The 22770-nt window shown below is 43.7% G+C and overlaps 1 protein-coding gene across 2 annotated transcripts; it reads right to left on the bottom strand.

The window, feature by feature from the left end:
• Nucleotides 1-436: 436 nt before the first annotated feature.
• Nucleotides 437-15866, bottom strand: letm2 (leucine zipper-EF-hand containing transmembrane protein 2). 2 transcript variants are annotated; one of them, XM_048258976.1, is made up of 11 exons: nt 15498-15866; nt 14364-14432; nt 13451-13949; nt 10411-10554; nt 9837-9977; nt 8700-8903; nt 7845-7964; nt 7263-7382; nt 5372-5479; nt 3783-3848; nt 437-3289 (listed from the first exon to the last, which is right to left on the bottom strand). In XM_048258976.1, exons 2-11 carry the CDS (start codon nt 14408-14410, stop codon nt 3236-3238), a joined length of 1503 nt encoding a protein of 500 aa, XP_048114933.1. In that variant the 5' UTR covers nt 14411-14432; nt 15498-15866; the 3' UTR covers nt 437-3235. The 2 variants fall into 2 exon arrangements, with proteins under 2 accessions (XP_048114933.1, XP_048114934.1); XM_048258977.1 differs by lacking the exon at nt 3783-3848.
• Nucleotides 15867-22770: the final 6904 nt, after the last annotated feature.

The following is a 22770-nucleotide window of genomic DNA, read 5'->3' as shown; positions in this document are numbered from 1 at the left end:
ATCTGCAATCTTTGATGTGGCTGCGTTTCCTCTTCATTCAAGAGTTCACTAGAGCAACCTATTGCCCCAGAGCTACCTATTGAAACATTTCTGGTAGATAGGCTACAACCTATTTTGGCACCTGTGGAGATCTGGGGAGTAGCCTGTATGTAATTTAGTGACAAACCTGTGTATGTTTACTTCCTCATAGAGCTGTATGGCTTCATTTTGATATTTATTTATTTATATAAATAAATAGCCTATGAAGTGTTTGCCCATTCTGAACTACTTTTCTCCCGCAAAATCATTATTTGTTTATTTGTTTTGTGTGTGTATTTGTGGAAAACCAGGAGAATTATTCTTGAGATTAAATGCATCATGTGTACAGTACATCCCGACCTCAAATGCTTATTTCATATCCACTTAACGTGTAAGAACAAACACACTCACTCCATAGTTTGTTTTCACCGTTTAATGCCGTCATTGTATTTTCTGTCCAAAGTCTCCTTCTGCAGCGCTTCTGGCCACGCCAAGGTGCAGACATGGAGGCTTTATTTGAGTAAACAGCTTTACACTGATCTGGGACGCGTACAGATTGGTGTTCACCTACATCTTAAATCATTTTCATTTGATTCGTTTTATTTTCCGTTTTACATGGCATGAAAATCCCTCACATGCAGTGTTACCAATGTCCTCTTATGGGTGTGAGTGACAAGGCTCAGGGCCAATGACAGGTCATCTTGAGGAGGGATGAGGTGGGCTGCAAGTCATGGGGCGCATGTGATTGGTGCAGACTCTCCCAGCTTAGTTTACAGAACTCAGCTCATTTTGGGTGCAGAACTTCTGGGAGAGTTGCCTCACACCAACATGACCAGTTCACAGCACACCCCTCCCCGCTTGCTAACCATGAAGACATTTCAAAACCCAGCCAATCAATTCTCCTTAGAACACATGTCAATGAGAAAGCACAGTGGTGGGAAAGGGCTTTCTGCAGAGAGAAGAGACCTTTGTTTCAGTCTTATCTGACAACATACGGCGGTTTCACTGACAACCCAAGGCCGTCAACACAGTCGCTTTAGTGAGGGAAATCCAGACCACATTCACAGAGCAAGATCTTCTACCTGTTCTTTTGTTTACCCCCAGAATTATAAAGTTACCAAAAAAAAGGAATAAAGAAAGAATGTCACATCGGTCATTCAATCAGATCAGAACCGTTAGGGAAAAGGATCAAAAGGTTTACCACACAGGAACAGTCCCGTTAACACAGGTGATCACTCCACTGTGCAGTTCTGATTGAACCTTTCCACTGACTGAATGAAAGCGATTCTTTGTGAAGTGCGATGACATTGATGAAGATGGTGGTCTATGGACCAAGACCACCTCACCATGTCTATGTAATGCTTCTCTGTGCTCAGAACAGAGGTAAGAGTTGTACACATTAAGCACCTTCTGTTGACCACTTTGTTTTTGGCTGAACTGCCTCCGAGAAAAAAAACAAAGAATAACAAAAATAACATTGAGGGACAATCGAACGGGTGAATCCCAGAATTGGGAATCACGTGTAACACGGCAAGCTCCTCCGGACAGTGCACTGATTGAGAGGTGAACAGCGCAAGTTAGTAAATTCACCTAAAGGAGGTGGTGGTTTTGGGGGCGTTTAAAGCCCCATTGTCATCAGTTCTGATGCAGGACGTTACTGTTTATCATGATTATGGGGGGCAGAGGAAGTTACAAAAATAACCTTGATAACAGATCATTCTCATCTTTCAATAATTAGAATCATATTTTAGTGGTTCTTTGTAGTGCAAGGTGAGGACCAAATCTACATACAAATAAGGTAACATCATGATTACATCTCAGATATTTACACGCATTATCTGCAAGAGAGTAGTCATACGTCATTTTAAAACTTGTACATTTTATGAAATTTGTAAACCAATTTTAGACTTTAGTGAAATAAATACATTTTGCAAGGGACAGCTATCCTCTTTTTTGTTTACCTCCAATTTCAACCAAATTAAATTATTTTCTGAATCTGAATTGCAGAAGAACAAAATAAAGAATGGGGGGGGGAAATCTCAACATCTTTACAATGATCTTGCACACATTAAATACACTCCTCAAAAAAAAAAGCTTTTTTTTTTTTCTTTCTGTGCCTTAAATGGCAGATTCTGCCCACGCTGTAGCTTCAGAGAGGCCGCAGAGCACAGACAATCTAATTCTCCTCAAGGAGCAAACTCCAAATTCAACTTCCCCTGCTGCAGGAAATCAAAACAACAAAATAAAATAAAATAAAATAAAATAAAATTAAAACAAAACGAAAACAAAAAACCCGCACACTTACAATTTACAATCCACCTGCAAGCCAAGACGAGAACGGCAGCCGGCTCTTAGTATCTTAATATCATAACCAGTAGCGTTGCGTTCCCCAAGCTTAGGAGCATAAAGATATGGCACACAGCCAGCTGTACAGGTCGATGGCACTTTATATTGTGCCGATAGTTTTACAGTTATATTTACAAAATGTACATGGCAGGACTTTGCCAAATGAGAGAATGGGTTCTGGGCAGCAGGAGGCAACTTGCTGAATCCTGATTATCTGGAGGCGAGATGAGGTGTGATGAGTGTCGGAGATTAACAGAGGTTCTACAGAAAGAGCCATTCTGTAAACATCACAAGAGGTGGCTGGGGGGGGGGTGGCTTTGGTGGGAAGAAGCGCCCCCTCCTAGCTTGCAGGAGTGCAGAGGAGGTCTCTTAAACCATGTTTAACCATCCCCGCCCAATCCGACCCGACCCAGCCGGGAGCTCTGGAGTCTCGGAGGAGGCAGTTACCTCTGAGCATCTCCTCTCGCTCCGTCAGCTACAGACAGGTCGGACGCGGGTGGGGATGAGGGTTAAGACCTTTAGAACACATGAGAACAAGTTCTAGTCTCTTTTGACCAGACCTGGAGCTGGGGGTAGGGCGAGTGTGTGTGTGTGTGTGTCTGTGTGTGTGTGACAGGGAGGGCATCCTTCTCCCTGCCTCCGTAACAGAGTTTATGACGTGTTCTGCCGCCCTGGCCGCATGTGTTCCCCTGTTGCCGAGGATGAAGACAAGCACCCCTCTCTCCTCTCACAAGAGTCACAAAGGTCAGAGGTCAGGCGTAGAGTTAGGTAGAGGTTTGAGTTCTGAGTGTGAAGGCGAGGGGGTGGGGGTGTGCACTGATGTCGTCAAGTTTTGGAGGGGTAGGGGGTATCAGGGGTGGAGAGTCTCTCCTCACATCCCATTGGCGCTCATCTTGGACTTCTGGACCATCTCTGCTCCTTTCGCCTGATTGGACAGAACACATGGGGTCAACACAAAGGTCATCCTAGCCCTACGAGAATCTACCCCTCCCTCTAAGCACCAGCAGGGGTGCATTTTCACCATTCCACCCTTTTCTCTGGCTCCCCCCAGCAGGACAGCATAACCCAGGGTAACAGAACAGTGTCTGCATATTTGAACATCATAAGAAGCAGTAATTGGATTAAGAGGAGCGATGGGGGGGCATGATCTGGGGCAGTAGAAGCACGCTAATCTTATTATTTACCCCGGCTGGTACGGGGCAAAAGGCTAAACATAAGGGCAGTTACATAACCCATCACCGCTAGCCCTTTTTTTTTCCGTTTCTGACCATAACAGTTTGGCCCTGTAACGGCCTGCTTATTTCTGTGTTTATCTTTTTTTTTATTTTTTTTATTTAATTATGATTTCTGTTTGTTCAGGCAAAAGGAAGAGAGGAAGAAAGAGAGAAATGGAATCCACATGGACGGGACACACTTACATGTATTAACTGAGCCTCGGGAGACGGCATGTCCAGCACCCTGGATTTCTCCAGCATCTCCTCCGCCTAAAAAAGACCAGACCCTTCCGGTCAGTTCTGCTGCTCACACCGGCAGACTCGCACAGAGACGCACAGAAATGCAAGTGGCAGTGGAGGCAGACATGTTGGATTTCGGTCGATTTGGGTTCGGAGTGTGGTTGGCTACCGAGTTAAGTCCAAACCACCACATTGTTACTCGTGCAAAATACATGTAAGATTGAGCCCAGAACAGGCGGATTCATTTCTATTCAGTGCTCTAATGAAGCAATGCTAATAGAACATGCTCATTTTCACAGTGGTCAGTCAGTGCTAACAGCAGTAGATGCTGTAACACTGATCAGTGCTAAAAGTAAATACTAGCTTTCATAGTGACCAGTGATGACAAAACAATACAAACTTTCACAGTGGTACTAGAAAATACTAGCCTTCACGGTGGTCAGTGCTAAAAGAAATTATTAGCCTTCACAGTGATTAGTGTTAATAGAAAATACAAGCCTAGCCTTGATCAGTGATCAGTGCTAACAGCGGTAGACGCTGTAACAGTAATCAATGCTAAAAGTATCAGATACTACTCTTACCAGTGGTCAGTGCTAAAAGCTAGACTTCATAGCGAGCTGTGCTAGCTGAAAATGCTAGTCTTTACAGTGGTCACTGGGCCGTGTTAAAAGCAGCAGATGCTAGTAAACACAGGGAGCAGTGCTAACTGAAAATGCTAGTCATATCATTATGGAGCCTCTGGGTGGGGAATGATGACTTAATTCTCCACAGGAGCAGACAGAAAGAGCAGAAACACATCTACAAAACCTTCATTTTACTGTATTTATCAATCAGTGATTTCCTCTTTCCTTAAACTAAACTAGTTACTAAACTAGTTACTAACTAAACTAGTTAGTTTCTTTAAACTAAACTAATGTAAACTGATCAGATCCAAGCCACTGAGCATGTCATACAGGGGTGTTTGTGCACCCATGAGAGAGAAAGTGTGACTGAAACCTTCCATTCCCTTTGCTTCTCATGAGCGGCATTTGGGTGCTTTGTAGTAAAAGCCCGAGCTGCTTTAGTGAAAACCGACACATGTGATAGGCGCCCTCGGGCAAGGCAAAACTCAAGTATCACGCACAAGAGAGACCTGGAGCAGTTTTATGTAAGTGGACACCCTGGTGTCTGCTGAGATGATTAACTTAATGAAGCCACAGAGATGAGGTCAGGAGCAAAGTCATGTCACGAACAACAATCATGTGACGTGTAAAGACCAATCAGTCACACTGACACATTTGTGAAATGACTCATTTACGAGCCAAGTAGTGACACTATGGTGTCTACACTACCACTGCTTCAGCTACAGGTTTCTATCCATCACCAACACTACCACTGTTCAGCTACAAGTCTCTATTTATCACCAACACTACCACTGTTCAGCTACAGGTCTGGGTCACCAACACTACCACTGTTCAGATACAGGTCTGGGTCACCAACACTACCACTGTTCAGCTACAGGTCTCGGTCACCAAGACTCCCTCTGCCTGGGAGACAGGTGCAGCGACTCTCACCTTGCCGGCAATGATGATGGGGGCCTTGTCCACCAGTTCCTCCAGGGAGGCAGACAGTGGCTTCCCTTTAGCTGAAGCTTCCGTCTCTGACGGAGGAGGGGTGGCCTTCTGCAACACACACACAGCGACATAAGTTTTACATAACAGACAGACACACACACATGGGGTGATATTTAACCACACACAGAGATAGCTGATCACTTTGGGTCTGAATGGGCTGAGCTGGGATGTGCAGGGACTAGAAGTGCCCAGGCTGCAGTGATAAAGCCGCCCTGACAGGGATCAAAGATCACGTTGCGTCATGACGCAGAAGTCGCTGTCGCTGGGGTAGGGGCTGGGGTTGGGCTCGCCTCTTTCTTTGTGAAAGTAGGAAAATGCTGAGCTAGGCTAACAAACTGCAGGTGCTGTAGGCTAACGGTCCGATTGGCCAGATCCAAACATACTTATGGTTACAGTTTCAGTATTATGTCCACGGATGCATTTGCCCAAAGCCACATACAGTATATGAACACAACATTAGTTATATAGTTATTATTAGTTACATAACAATAGCTTCAAATGAAAAAAATGAAAAAGCCTAAATTATAATATATAATAACAATTGTATAATAATAGAATATCCAAAATGGTGACAGAACTGCACAGACCTCATCTATCTCATACTGAAGCCTCTCAGGGAACTCCATTAGCAGAGAAGCCCGTAAGCAGCAAGAACGCCACAAGTCTAACAATCCTCCTTTTACATCCAGCACATGCATGCGTTTAGGCTTCCTAAATAGTACACCTACATTTAATTAAAACCTCCTCCCCAAGAACACCCCTGCATGGACTTCTAATCAATTTTTAATGTCCTATATGTGTAGGCGTTTTATAAAAGCAATAATATAGCACAGCTGAGTTTTGTTTAACGCCACTCAGCTGTGCCTAACAACACCCCTCAGCTGTGCTATATTCACGATATAGAACGGCCTCTTGGGGCTTATTGCTTAAAAATCAAATCTACATATTCTACCTTTTGCATTCTGTGTTCACACTGATAGTGGTTACAGTATCCATGACTGACTGACTGTGTTTTTGGTGCATTGGGCAAGACTCCAAACAGGACACGAGAACCCTGATCGCGTGTCTAAGTCTGCAGGTGACCGACCACACACACAGCCACAGCCACACCCACACCCACACACAGCAGAGCCAGTGAACTTTGCTGGGAGGTCACAGAGGACAGCTTTAAAGAGGCAGGAGAGGGCAGCTGGACACCGGTAAGGACGAGGGACAGGTGAGTAACTAAAGGATAAGTAGGAGAGTGAGATGGGTACCAATGAAAACAGAAACATCCAGAAAAAAAAACTGGATTTTTTTTCACTGAGAATGTGCGAGGGAAAGAGAACACACAAGCAGAGAGAAAAGGACAAAGAGAAGACTGGAAAGAAAAACATCATAAAAAATAAATAAAAATATGGAACAAATGGAATAGAGTAACAGATCTTTTTAATTAGAGTAGATGGATTATTTTATGTGATCGGGGATTCTCTGATTTTAGAATGCTCCTCAACCCTGGGTGTTTTGTATAATGTATGAAATATTATTGTCTTTGTCCTGCAATAGGTCTTATGTCATTTGTTAATTGTCCTAACACCAAGGACCATGTTGGAAATAAGGGTTTGCACTTTAACATGTAATCCTTTGGATTATGTTGTCTGTCAAATCCAAAATAAATCAAATCAAATACAAAACAGGAAGAGTCAGGAGTGACCACGGCACAGGTAAGGCTGAGGCCAGGTGAGACACACAGAGGTAAAGGGGGAAATGGTGGCAGGAAGTGAGATGGCCAGGTGAGACAGGAAGTGGACACGACGTGGCGCATAATTTTCCGGTGCGGTGCGCGGCTTACCTCCAGCTTGGGCACGGGCGGGATGACGGGGGGCTTGGGCGTGAGGTCCGTCAGGTACATGGCGCGAGACAGCAGCAGCAGGGAAGGTGGCACGTTTTCCTTCAGGTGCAGGTCCACCCACTGACACACACACACAAAAGTCAAAGGTCAGAACAGTATCTGTCTGAAACTGGACAGTTTCCATTCCCACTGTAGATCTGAAAAGGTTTCAAATCTAACTGGCATATTTATGTAATTCAAATTGTTACAACACTGGTGAATAAATAGGATTTGGGGGGCGGGGGGTTCAAATCATCTCCCTTTTGGTCAGCTATGGAAAAGAGCAAGTACGCATCAGGCTTGTGCAAAATTCCAGAATTGAATTGAAACTGGCTCTTAAATTCCAATTCAATTCTTGATTTTCACTTGCATTTCAATTAAGGTAGCAAACACGAAGCAGAATTGCAATTCTAATTGTGCACAACCCTGGTACGCATCAGACATCCAAACAGAGCTTCATTCTGTGAAGAATGAGTATGTAGCATATGGGAATTTGAGAACATGTATTTATGGATATGCACGAGAGTGAGTGTGTGTGTGTACCTGCTGAAGCTGCTTTTGGAGCTGATCGGTTGTCAACCCCAGTGATCTCATTCCTCGACTCCTACAGGCCGCCTGAAGCTCTGCAACCGTCATGCCAGTCACACCCTCAGTAGCGATCATCTACACACACGTACAGACAGGATTATGCAACAAGAACAATGAGTGCACTTTTGAAGAGCACATAACTTGCACGTCTGAGATCGAGTGAGGGGAGGGGCTATGTTTACACATGCGCTCCAGAAGATTTGCCTCAGGTAACGAACACAGTAGAAAAGAAAAGAAAGAAAAAAAAACGAGGGAAGAAAAGAAGACAAGGAAAATAAAACACGCGGAAGGAGTCTGCTCCAGTCATGTGACCGGTTTCAGTAAGCCTTGTGACTAGCCGCTTAAATAAGCGAATAAGCTGCCAGACTTGTATGGGCTTTTACAAGAGTTTGTTTCATCATAGATCTCTTAACCCTTTTCTCTCTCCCTCTCTCTAACCTTGTTTACTTTGGTCAGCCCTTGTGTCTAGGTTGTTTTCCTTTCATGTTGTATCCCTCCTCAGTCGTCCTGCCTCTCATCATGCGCACTACTCTGTTCATTCACTCTTCATGGTCCCTTTCTCAATCATCCTCTCTTTCTTTCCATCCATCTCTCTTCAAAGTCCCATTTTTGGTCACTCTAAGTAGTCTCCCCCCTCTCTCCATCTCTCCTTTATCCTCCCATCCCTCCATCTCTCTTTCTTTCATGTCTCCCTCCTTCTATCCCTCCGTCTCTCCCTTATTCTCCCATCCCTCCATCTCTCTCTTTCTCTCCCTCCCCATCCTCCATCTCTCCCATCTGTCCATCTCTCTCACACCCTCTGCCTCTCACCTCGTCATCAGACTTGATGTTGCGCAGCTGCATGAGCAGCTGGAAACGCAGCAAGTTGTTGGTGCCGATGGGCTGCAGCTCCAGCAGCTTACACAGAGCCACCAGCTGGGGGCGCTCTAGGTGCTCCAGCGTCAGCTCGTCCTCAAACAGCTTGGAAAACTTCACTATGTCCTTAGTGGTGGGCTGCTCGCCCGTGTGCCGGACCTGAGGGGGGAGCACAGGTCAGAGGTCAGGGGTGAAAGGTCACAGACACAGACAGCTTTGCGTGGATACTGCCTGCCCCGGCAATACACGGCAGCAGGTTTGGACTAAAAAAAGCAAAACAAAAACACTCTCCACTTGCCCTGAGGTTTGCAAACACAACTCAAAGGTCAGACATTCCACAAGGGATTCCACATAGTAAAACAGATTGTTTTTCTGTTTTTTTTTCGTACCGACAGTACTCGGTGACCTATGTAAAAAAAAAAAAAAAAAAAAAAAAAAAAAAAAAATTCACAGAATTTCTCCTTTTAAGTCCCCCTATGATTACCTAGATTATTAACATTCCTACAAATGGCCCTGAGAGAGAGACTCTGGTGTTTGACATCCTACTCTTCAAGGTGGCTTGCGTCAGAAGAGTTAATTGGAGACAGAGGTGTTAGGGTGGGAAAGAATCGGTGTGGTGCACCCCTCCTTTGGGGCATTCCTGGGCCAGTTGAAATGTACTGTAACAGCAGAGAGGGGATTAGGGTGACCCCATCACATTAGTCTGGGGCAACACTGGATGATGGAAGTGAAAAACTCTGCATAGGGTCACAGTGTACACATTCCTCCTCCACCTGTTTACCCCCTCGCACTCCTGACTCGGTAATCTCTGAGCTCTTTTGGCTCACGGTTTCAACAATAACGAAGGATTCTGCAAAAATCTGTAAGGCTTATGCAATACCGATCTAGGTCATTCCACAAACTCTCTGCACAGAAGCACTGATGATGGCCGTCGCTATAATCATTTCTATAATAACAAAAACAATAAATAAATAATAATACACATTTAAACAGCATTTTCCAAGTACTTAAAACACTTTACAGTGAAGGGGAGAACCTCAGTGCAACCACAACACATAGCACCCACTTAGTTTCCCCCGGACGTGTGCTCACCTGTTGCACATAGGTGGAGAACTTCTGGGCCTCATCTCCACTGACGGCGGCCTTGTTGCGGCGGGCCATCTCAGCGATCGTCTCTTGCAGGAACTTAGCCAGCTCCAGCTTCGCAGCCAGACCCTTCTTCTGCTTCTCCTCCTGCAAACAACAAACCGTAAACATGAAAAAAAAACAACAACAACAACAACACAGCAGCAGCACTCATGCTCATGATACTGCTAGACAATAAACACATGGGGATGGAGGCATTCAATCCATGTGCGTCACATACTCTGCATTACACACTTATTTAAACAAACAGCAACAGCTTGCTGTGGCGACCTAAGCTAGGGCTCCTACCCTCACACTGGCGACCTAGGCTAGGTCTCCTACCCTCACACTGGCGACCTAGGCTAGGTCTCCTGCCCTCACACTGGTAACCTAGGCTAGGTCTCCTGCCCTCACACTGGCAACCTAGGCTAGGGCTCCTACCCTCACGTTTTCAGACAGTTAAGTAGGGCAGTGCTGCATCTTGAGTTTCACAGCAGGGTTCAGTGGCGACTTGGCCACGAGGCGCCAGATTTAGACTTGCCTTGTTGGTCTCCGTCTCGAAGGTGGAGGGCAGCATCTCGGGGAAGAGCTTGAGGAAGACAGGCAGGAGGAACTCCATGAAGGGCACAATGATGAACACCATGAAGGGAACCAGACGGAACAGGTCTGCACACGTCCTCATGAGCTGCGGAGATAACACACACACACACACACACACACACACATTAATACACCCAGATACAAACACAAGTAGGTGGGGAAACACACACTTCCCACAGACAACAGACAAAGAATGTGTGTGAAATGGTTTAGCCATAGATCATTAGCCTGGCTCCGCCCTCCTACGTACTTAAGCTCAATTTTAATTTCCCTTCAGTACGTCGTCTGGGATTTCAGAAAACATTCGCAGGTTTTCTCAGGCCAAATTTTACCTGTCCAATCAGCGAACAAAGGGGGTGGCTGAGAACGATGACGAGAGGTCGTGCGCTAGTTTGAGCATGACATACGTCTCGACTAAACGTTAGCGATTGGTTATGGCAGATCCAGAGTGGCTCTGGGCAGATCCAATAGTTCTAAACTTCAACAGAGTACTCGCCTTCAAGGAAGTTAAAGCTTGGCAATGGAAAGTGGCCAGACTCTCTGTACATTATGAAATGTACGAGAGTATTGTAAGACCAGGCTAATATATCATACCCTGAGTTTTAATCTACCTTTACATGAGCCTTACGTCAATACTACAACTGGCTGTACTTTGCACTCTGCCCCCTCCTGTCTCTTGCTCACTGTGTGTTATTGATTTTTTTTTTCTTCCAGCTCATACTACTCTATCAAAAGCAGGCCTGTGATTAACTGCATTATTATTAAGTATCTGCCATTGTTATGTGTTATTATGCAGTATGCACACATCTCCATGGCAACAGTCAAACAACTCATTATGTCACCGAGTCCCACTCCCCAGGGTCGTTCTCTCCTGGGCCTCCAAAGATCCAGTCATCTCTTTCCTGATGCAAATGAGCTTCTGAACCCCACCCCCTACTCGATTAATAATGGTAGAAGGACAATGTGTTTGTTGTAGTTTCGTGAGACAAAGCTCTTCCCTGCCTGTGCTGCCTCTTAAGTGAGTGCTTTACGACCACACATGCCCAGCAGGACACCTGGAAAGCATGCGGGGGAGACTAAAGGACAAGAGTCTTCCACCGCCCGCACACACCTACAGGCCTACACCCCCAACAATGCCATACACCTGCATCCAAATGGCACATGTGCAGTTAGCTAACAGTGCCGGGTGCATCCACAGACAAACATATTGATGGTTGTGTCATCACCCTTATTTCGCATAATCATGGAGCAAGCTGATCTGAGTTCTTGGGTCACAAATGACTAGGACTGTAGAATGTGATTTTGGTATCAAGTGGTTCAACTACAGTGTATCTGCAAATCATCTGAATGACAGACCATAATCCCAGGTCTCCATAGTGACTGACTACAGTGAAATACCAAGTCAGCAGTGTATGACGGCAACGCAAAGGCAAGCCTAGACTCACCAGTCTCCTCTCCCTTCTGGTTATAAAAAGTGTTATTTTTTTTATTGTTCCTGTCTCCCTGGTCTAACCGAACTAATAAAAAGGTAGGAACAGCAGGCCTCCTTAGGGAGAGACTACAGTGTAACAGCAGTCTTCTGAGTAATAGACTGCACTATTGACCCTTTCAAGAGAGTTCCATTATCAGTAGAGATGCACCGATATGGAATTTTAGGGCCGATAACGATAACCGATATTTATTGGTTTGTTGTGGCCGATACATACAGACACGATAACCGATAATATTACTCTTGAAAAAAAATTGTGAAAAGTGATTTGGGGAAAGCATTTAATAAGCGCAATTTTACCTACCACCAAATGATGGACAGAACTCATAATAGTCCTCAATAGTGCGGCAGTCAACAACATAACAGTAGCCTAGCCCTACAGTATGTGTGGCTCCTTTAAGTGAACCTGACATCAGTGAATTGCGAGTGAGTGGCTAGAGAGTATGAATCGTTTTAATTTAGGACTAAACACTGATAAACTTAATAATAAGTTCATAAGATAAGAAATCATAAATTTCCCTCACGGGATCAAAAAAGTATATATACCTATATAAACGGCTCAGCTGGGAATAAGCTACAGTATAGTGACCAAATCAGAGTTTGTGAGGGAAACTTATGTTTAGTTTCAACTGAATAAAGCTGCAACTCCTCAGACTGTATCTTATGTCCGTCTACTCTGTTGCGCACAACCTGCTGCAGCAGAAATGAAAGGGGTTAGCCCCGAAGGTTTTAATAACTTATTATGATGACCTGTCTGGAACTGAAGCAGGAATGGTTAGCATATATCTAGGTAGTAATACACAACCCAAGCTAACGTAATGCAAATGTATAATACTAAAACACAACTTAGAACTAGGCCAACTTATGTACTCGTCCCACTAACGAGTATGCTTATTTGTTTCCCCGATCAGCGCGGTAAGGTGCAAACACACCAGCACAAGACGGCTCTAGATAGGGCTGAGCTCCGCTCTGGTAAGGTTAAATGGCGGATCATTCACAAGACGATTTTGAGATGCACAGATTCCCAAATGAACGCATATCCACAGATTTTGTTTGAGTGGTGAAATACACCGCTGACATTATATTGAGGAAAAAGTATAGCCAACCAAGCTCAAGTAGCTCAGTGTAGCCAGACGGACCTTACGTAGGCCTAAATTAGGACTTTAAAAAAATATCGGTGCAAATTATCGGCCAGAATTCTGTTATCGGACCGATAATAATATTTTCATTTTTTCACTTATCGGCCGATATATCGTGCATCCCTAATTATCAGCATCATAGTTGGCCCCACAAGGCTTCCGTTTTAACATTCCATATGTTATCTTAATGCAGAGGAAGTAGATTGGTAACCAAATAGAATGTTCAAGCATTGTTTTTGTTTTTATTGTTGAAAGGGTCTATAATGGCATGTCTGCACAGTGGCAGGCTACATCGTAAGGCCAGGTGTGCTGAGCATGACTGCAGTTGAGGATATGGACAAGCACAGACTCACCCGTCTCCTCTCCCGCCGTGTCAGCAGCTGGCCGTGCAGGAGCCTCCACACCATGCGTCCAGCGATCTTCGTGTCGATGCCCAGCAGCCGAAAGCCGTCGTAGTAATGCCTCAGCTCGTCCACTATCCTCTGGCCGATCGACTTGCGCACGACGGCCCTCTCCGCGGGCTTGCTAGGGGCCGGGGGTGGCGGGCCCGAAGCGGTGGCTGCAGACGCGGTAGCAGCGGGAGGTGGGGAGGCGGCCGGAGAGGGCTCGCCCGGGGTGGGCTGTGCCCCTGCTGCAGTTTCCTTCACCTCCTGCAGCCATGCGCAGGAACTGTGGAGCGGTCGGGCCGGGATGCAGCCGTTCCGCACGTAGCTGGCGGTGCATCGTGGGTAGGCGGGCCGCAGTCCCCGGGCGACCAGGGCAGGGCGGTTGGAGAAGTCTGAGTGGTAGCGAATGCAGGCAGTGGAGGGCAGAGAGGCACAGCCATGCCGCTTTGAGAGCAAATAGGATCCCCTGTGATCAGCGTGCACGCACACACACACACAAACACACACACACACACACACACACACACAGAGTAAGTCATCGCTCATTTGGACATATGATCAGCGCCCTACTTTCAAAACAACTCGCTGAGTGTTGCTCATGTGCCATATGTGAGAAAACAGAATAACTAGGTTATACCATAAGGACAGTCACAAAGAACTACATTTCTACAGAAAAACTAAGTAAACGCATACTTATAAAAGAGGTAGGACAGCCTACCCGATTGTGTAGTAATTTGAAGTAATGTAGATTCCAAGCCTACAAGTACAGTATGTCAACCAACCGCAGTGTTTGTATTCACTTCAGTTGATACTAAGGCCAAAAAAAACAACTAAATCTCTGTTTATTGACAACAACGGCTTTACGTGTTAAATCACTCACCTTGATCTCGTTACAGCAAGCAGCACTTGGGAACTAAACACGGTCATGTCGCGATCGGGTTGAAGTCCCCTATAATGTAAACAAAACTGTGTGAACGACAGGCACCAGCACACAACTGAAGCCTTCTCTTTGAAAAAACTTAGACGGATTGACAAACGAGCAATGCGAGGCGTGTGGGCAAAGACGACATTCGTGTCATTCGGTACTTCTCCTGACCAACACCGTCCTGACAGAGGGCGATGAACGGCGCTACGCTTGACAGGTGGTCAGATACAGCTACTGCAACCTCAAGCTGACTCACGTGCCCATAATAGGCCAGTGATTCTAAGTAGGGAAAACAAACATGGTACAAGGCCAAAAGCCTGAAGTCGCCATGATGACTGTGAATAAAGAGATAACGTTAAACCATGAAGTTATCTTGATAATACACAAAAAGCTATGGCTTCGACAACTTGCATAACCGTCTGAACTTGTTGCATAACACCGCTCACACACATGTTCGCTGGCTGGCTAGTTAGCTAGCGGTTCAAGGCAAACTTCAAATGTCGCTAAATGCATTAACATGCTTTTTCGGTCCGCACTGCCTTGTACTCCATCTTATGACACCATCCCTGCGGTAACATAAAACATTAGCTGTATTAACTTAGCACATAACTTAGCAGACATTAGCTGTATTAACTTAGCACATAAACACAGTGGGCAACTAACGTTACATACACTGCAAGTTGCTCACGCACAGGCCAATCCCTACAACAACCATATGTTATGCTGCAGTAACGTTAGGCCCCTGCTTGCGTGCTGAAGCTAACACTTTAGCATGTCGGCTAAACCATGGCGACTCAGCATTAAAACAGCTAAATATATCCAGTAATCAACTAAGTGAGAAAACAATCCATAAAACGAATTAATTAAGAACCGTTTACATCTATCGGGTCGGAAAAAAACGCAAATGGCGAATCGGATCACCGTGTTCCTTTCGGTGTACAGCCGGGTGTGCTAACCTTAGGCTAGAAGCTACCAGCTAACATTAAATACGCTGGGTTACCTTTCGTCACACAACAAATGTGTGACTTGTGTTAGACAAGAGCCATCTAAGATGTCCTTGAATGTTTGCGTGTATTGTCAGACACCTACCTTTTAAAATATATGGTATCCTTTCCACAAAACTTTCCACTGTTAGACGGCGACCATTTGATTCGTTGACAGATCGGATGACGGCTGTAAAAAAATGGAGCTGAGCTTAGCTAGAATACACTCCTCCCGAAGCAGAGGGTCAAATTTCTTCAGCGGAGACGGCACGAGAGTAATAGAGTTTTCGCAGTATATATAATCCATTCACGTTGGTCGGTGAAACTTCATAGACGACACAGAGGAAACATTCAGTAATATGGATCGATGAGTTTGTGGCCGATATCCATACAAAAATTAAAAAATGTCGGTACCCTTAATGGACGACATTGGTCGGCCCGTCTCTGTGCGCTGTGATCGGGCACTGAGGGTCGAAAGAGGGGATGCGGCATGATAAACAGCTGCAAACTCCAATGGCCGTGTATTTCGCAGCCATGACGCTGGCCAATCCGATTCGCGGACAGATACAGTGGAATTTCCCAGAGCTGCATCTATTTCACTCTAGGGATGTTTAACTACTAAAATCAGTATGTCACGTTGCATTCCTGAGTTAGGCTAGTTAGGCTACTGAGTGGTTATAATCCTATTGGTAAAACCTTGTGCAAAATGTGAACAGGTTTTGAAAAAGCTGTGTCTGGACAACCCCCAACCATCCCAACCTGGCCAGTCGACCATGAAGGGACCTGAAGGCCTGGCCAGCAATGCTGGATTCTGCTGCACCTCAAACCTTGGCCTGAGCCAATAGAGTGATGAGGAAAACTAGAAGTTCCTACTACAAAGAAGTCATCACAATCAACCCGAAAGAACTAGACTGGTTGATGTAACATCTCACATCATCATCTCACACACACTGTAAAAAATAATAAGTAATGGTTACTTGAAAAAAGGGTGGAAACTCATTGCCTTAAATAAGTTAAGTAAACAAAACTTTTCTCTTTCAAGTTATGTTTACTTGATGTCTACAAGTAATGCTTACTTAGAAGAAGTTATCCTTACTTAAGACTTTAAAGTTCTGGTTACTTACTTCCAACTAGTAAAGTTTACTTCATGCCCTCAAGTAAAGCTTACTTGAAACAAAGTTGTATTTACTACTGTTAAATGAGTTACCCTTACTTTGAGTTGTAAAGGGTACTTTATGTTGGTTAGTAAAGTTTACTTGCAGAATATACACAAATAGTTGGCACTATTAGATTAGATAACTTTATTGTCATTTTGCAGAGTACAAGTACAAAGACCACAAAATGCAGTTTGCATCTAACTAGAAGTGCAAAAAAAGCAGAAAAATGCAATGTGATATACAAAGACAGGTGGTGCATAGACAGGATAGGAAATATGCGGTGTAAACAGTAGTATACAGTTGGTTTACAGAAGGTGGTTTAGAGTAATATAAATTAGGTATAAATATGTGCAGTGTATTAGCAGAATAAATATGGATATATTTGGTATGAACCATATAGACATATATGTACAGTATACAGCTATGTGCAGTGTGGTAACAGTCCTGTAGTGCAGAAACAGTAACATTATAACAGTAGTAAGAATATGTGTATGTGCAGGATGAATAGTATGAAGAGCAGTAGAAAATGGAATGGCTATATGTGTAATTACAGTATGTACATTTGTAAATAAATAGAACACTATGGGTGGGATAGGGTAGTGCAATTGTCCACGGGGGGTGGGTGTCCCCCGTCAAGGTTTCCGTGGTCATGGTGGACACCTCAACAGGCACAAGCAAGGGGGCATCGGGCGGGGGCTTAGTTGGTTGGTTGTCACCGGGATGCACAGCTAGAGTTCAGTAGGGTGACAGCCGCAGGGAAGGAGCTTCCTCTGAACCTGCTGGTTTGGGTGCAGAGAGACCTGTAACGCCTCCCAGAGGGGAGTGGGGTGAACAGTCTGTGGTTGAGGTGAGAACAGTCTTTGATGATGCTGCGCGCCTTACGCAAGCATCACTTGCCCTGGATGGCCTTGATGGTGGAGAGTGAGGAACCAGTGATGTGTTGGCCAGTTTTAACCACCCTCTGCAGTTTTTTTCGGTCGTATTCTGGTGTAACCTCCATGTTTCAATCAGTAGTGTTTGAGCAACTGACCTCTGACTTCACATTCAAACAAGCACAACTTACATGTCCAGTTCATTGCTCTGCATTTTCAGTTTTCCAACTGCAAAAAGAAAAAGAGGGCAAAATTATTATCAATATGCATCTATTGGCCATGTTTAACTAAAACAGCTGATTAAGTTTATCACATTAAATGTTAATTTAAATTATTTCTCCAGAGACCTAATTAATACTGTTAAGCTAAATATATTATGATTTGGCAACTTAATTTTCTCTATTGCTTCAGGCCTAGTACATTTATCACAATAGAATTTAAAATGTCAATCATACGTGACACGTTGGAATTATATGATGCCATTTTGCACCTCAATAACGGCACATTCGTTCAAATTCCACACACTGCAACCTAAGTCCTCTTGCTAAATCACAACGAAAGATTTTAGATAAAAGACCATGGCTTTCTCAGTCAGTAAGGTTATGAGTCCAATTATCCTAATTGTTTTATCAATACAGTAGGAATATCGACGTAAACCATACACAGTTTAATCTTTACACGTTTTGAATCAACTTAGCATGCTAGCAAGCATTTCTCATGAGAAATGGCTAACGTTAGAACTAAACTTCATTAAGAGAGCTCATGAAGACAACTGCTATTGGCAAATTTATACAGCCTAGTTTTAGACCCCAGGCGCCACCACTTCCTCATAACTTCGATAACAAAAAATATCAAAGGGCTTGAATACCTAGAATATTTGTTTTCTGCTCAGCATGGTCTGAGGCAGTGTTAACAAAGATCTTTGGTGTTAACTCGCATAGCTGCTAACAGTTTGCAGCTAACTGATAGCAGCTAGCGCATATATCGGCCACTTAGCAAGTTGAACTTAACATTACCCCAGTTGTTAATGAAACCGAATGTACAGTTTTGCACAAATGCTGTTAGTTCAACCTATACTGTAAACATCTGACACATTAATACATACTGTAAACTTACCGGACAGAGCAAGTCACTGGTGAAGCTGTTACACTCCCATCCCAAAAGTCAGCCACACCGTAACACTGCCGACCGTTGGCTGTGGAATCCAGAATGCTCCCTCTGCAACTGTGCGCGTGTGCACTGCGTGAGTCCAGTTTACTCAGGTCTGAGTTGTGAAGCTTACTCGTGTATCTCAAGTTGTAGACCCCATTGTTGCAAGTTCGGCACATTACTAATGTTACTCTAGTAAGAACACTAGGTCAGCCTATAGTAAGTAAAGTATACTTGTGTTACTGCAGTAAGATGTAGTGTTATTTTTTACAGTGCAATGTACTAAAGAGAGGGGTCTTTGTCCACCTCAGACTTTGACTTTGACTTAATTTGTCCACCTCAGACTGCATCACTTGTGGAAATACCTGCTTCCATGAGCTCATCTGGGGCATCTGGACCCCACCCTGGTTGGCAGGCTTACTCATTTGCACAAGAAGCTCCAAAAGATGCAGGAAGAAACCTTAACCTTTCGGATCGCTGATGATTGATTGATTGAAAATCTATTGACATGATGTATTTTGTACGAAGGATGATTCTTATATAAATAAATAAATAAATAAAATGACTTTGTACAATTATCAGTCAGGGCTTATTTCCATTGTGGTCCTTAAAATGTGTGCATTTGGTGGTGTGTGTCAGTGTTTGCAGGTGATAGGTAAAGGCAAGTGAATGTAATTATGTTGGTGGTGTGTGGAGGAATAAAACAAAAATAAAACAAGGTAACATAGAGAGGACCAAACATCCCCAGACATACAACATAAAAACAGAGAAGGAAGGAGTACATATAGTGCATGTAACTCTAATGACAATACTACTGTCTACTGCTCAGCCAGCTCTTTAGGGATGACTTAAAATTATCAATATTGTCTGTTGACTTTAATGCTGCTGGTAACCCATTCCATATAAATACAGAAAAGAGCCCTTACCCATGCAACTTTTAAATCTACATAGAACAAAGTCAGTGGTACTACCCCTTGTTGAGTAACTGTGAACAGCATTTACCCGAGAAAAATAATTACAAAGATATGTAGGTACTTTATTTTTAATTATTCTATGTACCATACACATTTTTATATATGTTACTCTATCCTCTACTTTGAGCCACTTAAGGCTACTAAAATGAGCCGGGTTGAGGTGTGTGTATGGGTGTAGTTTAAGAATAAGCCTCACTAATTGGTTTTGTGATGTCTGCAGCTTCTGTTTGAAAATCTTAGGAATGGTTGTGTACCATGAAGTGCAGGCATAATCAAAGTGGCATTGTATTAGGGCCCCAGCAAGAATCTTGAGAGCTTGTCTATCTATTAATGTGGATATTCTAGCTAGACATTTTATTTTCTGATTTACTTTAGACAGAACTTTTAGAGCCATGCACTCCCCAGATAATGTATTATCAAGTATGCAGTAAGTTACTGATTCCGTAGTTGTTATTTGTTATCTGAAGTTCTGAACTAAGTAAATTCTCTGCTTTATTGCGATGAGACACTAAAAGAGCTGAATCAGCCGCGTAAAGATACAGATTGCAATCACATGCTGACTTCATGTCGTTTATATACAGCAGAAAAAATAACGGACCTAGGATACTTCCCTGGGGGACCCCAAATGTAAGTGGAAGAGGAGTTGAGATAGTACCACTCACATCTACTTGCTCCCTATCCCCCAAATAAGACTGGATCCAACGTAAAGATGCAGAATTAAAACCCAAGTTTTAATAGGAATATTATCCCCGACAGACAACTGTGCAAGTAAGCCATAGATATAAGAAAGAATTCTACAGACTACACAGTCAATGGGCTGAAATGATGTCTGAGCGTATGGCAGAGGTGGTGTAGTTGCTAAGGACCTAGCCTACAGTAATCACAAACGTTGTGGGTTTGATTCCTGTTTGCCACTGTTGTGCCCTTGAACAGGGCTTGACCCCGAGTTGCTTGAGAGACTGTCCCCTGCCATTGGTATCTGTAGTTACATCATAAATGCATGAAATGCATAAATGACTGAATGAAAATGAATGAGCGTGTTAGCAGCGCAGGAGCACTGCATGTGAACAAAGTCCTTTCAAGCCATGTTCGTAACACACTTTAGACAGCTATTGGGCAGCTATTTTCCTATTCAAGGGAATGGGAAGGCATATAGGAAGGGGCGAGATATGTGTAAAGACTAGCCTACTGCCAATATTGGCATTACAAACTAACCCTATGCATTTCTATGGATGATGATTTGAGTCCTGTGTCTCCTTATTAGAAAGTCTGTGATGAGACTCTATTCTCACATTTTCTCCTCATACCGCAGATTTCCAGCAGAACTCGTCCTGGTCCTGTCACCTCCTCTTCAATGTGGCCAAGACAAAGGATAAGGTAGGTGACTTGAGTGTTAAAATGTGTATGCCTGAGGCCATGAGGCTATACACAGGAAATTACAGCACTCTCCTTTTGCTTGGGTCCTTGTAATGTGTGCAGCAATACATTGCGTCATTGTGCAGTCTTTACGTCATTGTGCAGTCTTTACGTCGTTGTGCAGTCTTTACGTCGTTGTGCAGTCTTTACGTCATTGTGCAGTCTTTTGTGCAACAAGTTTTCTTTGTAGCCACATAAGGCAGCAGCAGAGGCAGAGGCAGAACAATTTAAGTTATATTATTTATCCTGTAGGGCAATTTGTGAGCTGTATTTTACCCATGCGGAGTTAGTGTACACACTTTCATACACACACACACACACACACACACACACACACACATACACATACACACCCAGAGCATAGTGAGCAGTCTTTAATCCGGCGCCCGGGTTATATGTATGTATGCACACACATGCACATATATTTTACACAAACATAGTACATCCAAAAGGATTCAGGATTCACCTCCATCTATTAGTGGAAACGCTGGAGAGGGTCAGCAGTTTCATATTCCTTGGGGTCACCCTCACTCAGTGATTATCAGGTGAGCACACAATAGACATACATATGGGTGGATGGGGGGACTCGGACCCGTATATGGTACAGACACTGTAGCCTGTTGCGCCACAGTGCCCCCTGCCAGGACTTCTGTGACAGTTTTGGTTTAATTTCACTCTGTAAACCATTTACTGTAAACATTTGTTACGGTATAATGTTAATTTACAATGAATCCTAATGGTGTCTGTGTAACCTGGGGAGGTGGTATAAGCACAGCAGGGTAAGGTAAATGCAGACGACTTGAATCTTGTGTCAGATAAGGTCCGATCTTCCCAATGTTGTAACAAACGACATGATTTTGCAATTGAAGCTATGCTCAACCATAATGACAACTTGTTCAATACTTTGCATGTAATGACTCAAAAGATTAAATTTGTTTTATGATTTATTTTTTACAGGACTATTCAGCATATCAGTATAGTGCATTTTGACTAATGACATAGCAATTTAAAATGTAAAAAAAAAAAAGCATTGTACACAATCAGTGCATGGGCTACTAAAGCACTTGCTGTTTGTTCAAGGTTGGGAGAAATTCATGCATTTGCTTTGACATGTGATAAGATGATATATGACAAGCAGTTTTGAGAATTTCCATTATGATCTGAGAGATGCACCAAAGCAACTGAGAAAAGTCTGTCAGTCATGTTCAAGCCATTTGATTTGGGCTATAGGATCTACCCTTCATATTATGAAATTGGAAAAGTAAGAGTAGCCTATGTGCTGCATAGGCTACTATATGTTCATGGCTCAGCAACTCTGACATCTCTTCAATTTCTATTTGTCAAGGTAACTGTTTATTATGCTATAGCTGTTTGGATTATGCATGGATGCGTTTAATAAGAAATGTGTGAGTTTTAACTAGGGCCTAATCATCGGGGCAGGGTCTACGTCTTATGCACAAGCTGGATGTTTACTGTCAATTGGCTTATCAACTGTCAAAGGAGAAGCGTGGCTACGCAGTTTCATTTCATCACACATCTGCTGCATAACAAGTATGCGTTTCTTGAAGCCCACATGCACTCAATATGATTTTCTTTTCATACATCCTACCTCACTTATTTAATGTAGTTGATGATACCTTGACATCGCAGTCTCTGTTCACTCATTTCTAAGAAATCATCCGCTGCAAATGTATTATTTGAAGACAATAACGTTATCATCATTAAAAACTACTCATCCCAACATGCTTTAGACATTCATCACTGCAACCAATGGGGGCGACTTGGTTTTGGCGCTGAGAGAAGACAGGCCC

The sequence above is a fragment of the Alosa alosa genome, chromosome 12, assembly GCF_017589495.1.
Source record: "Alosa alosa isolate M-15738 ecotype Scorff River chromosome 12, AALO_Geno_1.1, whole genome shotgun sequence".
Taxonomy (NCBI): domain Eukaryota; kingdom Metazoa; phylum Chordata; class Actinopteri; order Clupeiformes; family Clupeidae; genus Alosa; species Alosa alosa.
This window is presented reverse-complemented; position numbering and strand designations above follow the sequence as displayed.

Coding starts and splice junctions, on each gene's coding strand:
- letm2 (XM_048258976.1), bottom strand. CDS start 14,410: ATGACCGTGTTTAGTTCCCAAGTGCTGCTTGCTGTAACGAGATCAAG. Junction 13,950..14,363: donor CTTGCTGTAACGAGATCAAG/GTGAGTGATTTA, acceptor CGCTGATCACAG/GGGATCCTATTTGCTCTCAA. Junction 7,383..7,844: donor TCCAAAAGCAGCTTCAGCAG/GTACACACACAC, acceptor TGTGTGTGTCAG/TGGGTGGACCTGCACCTGAA.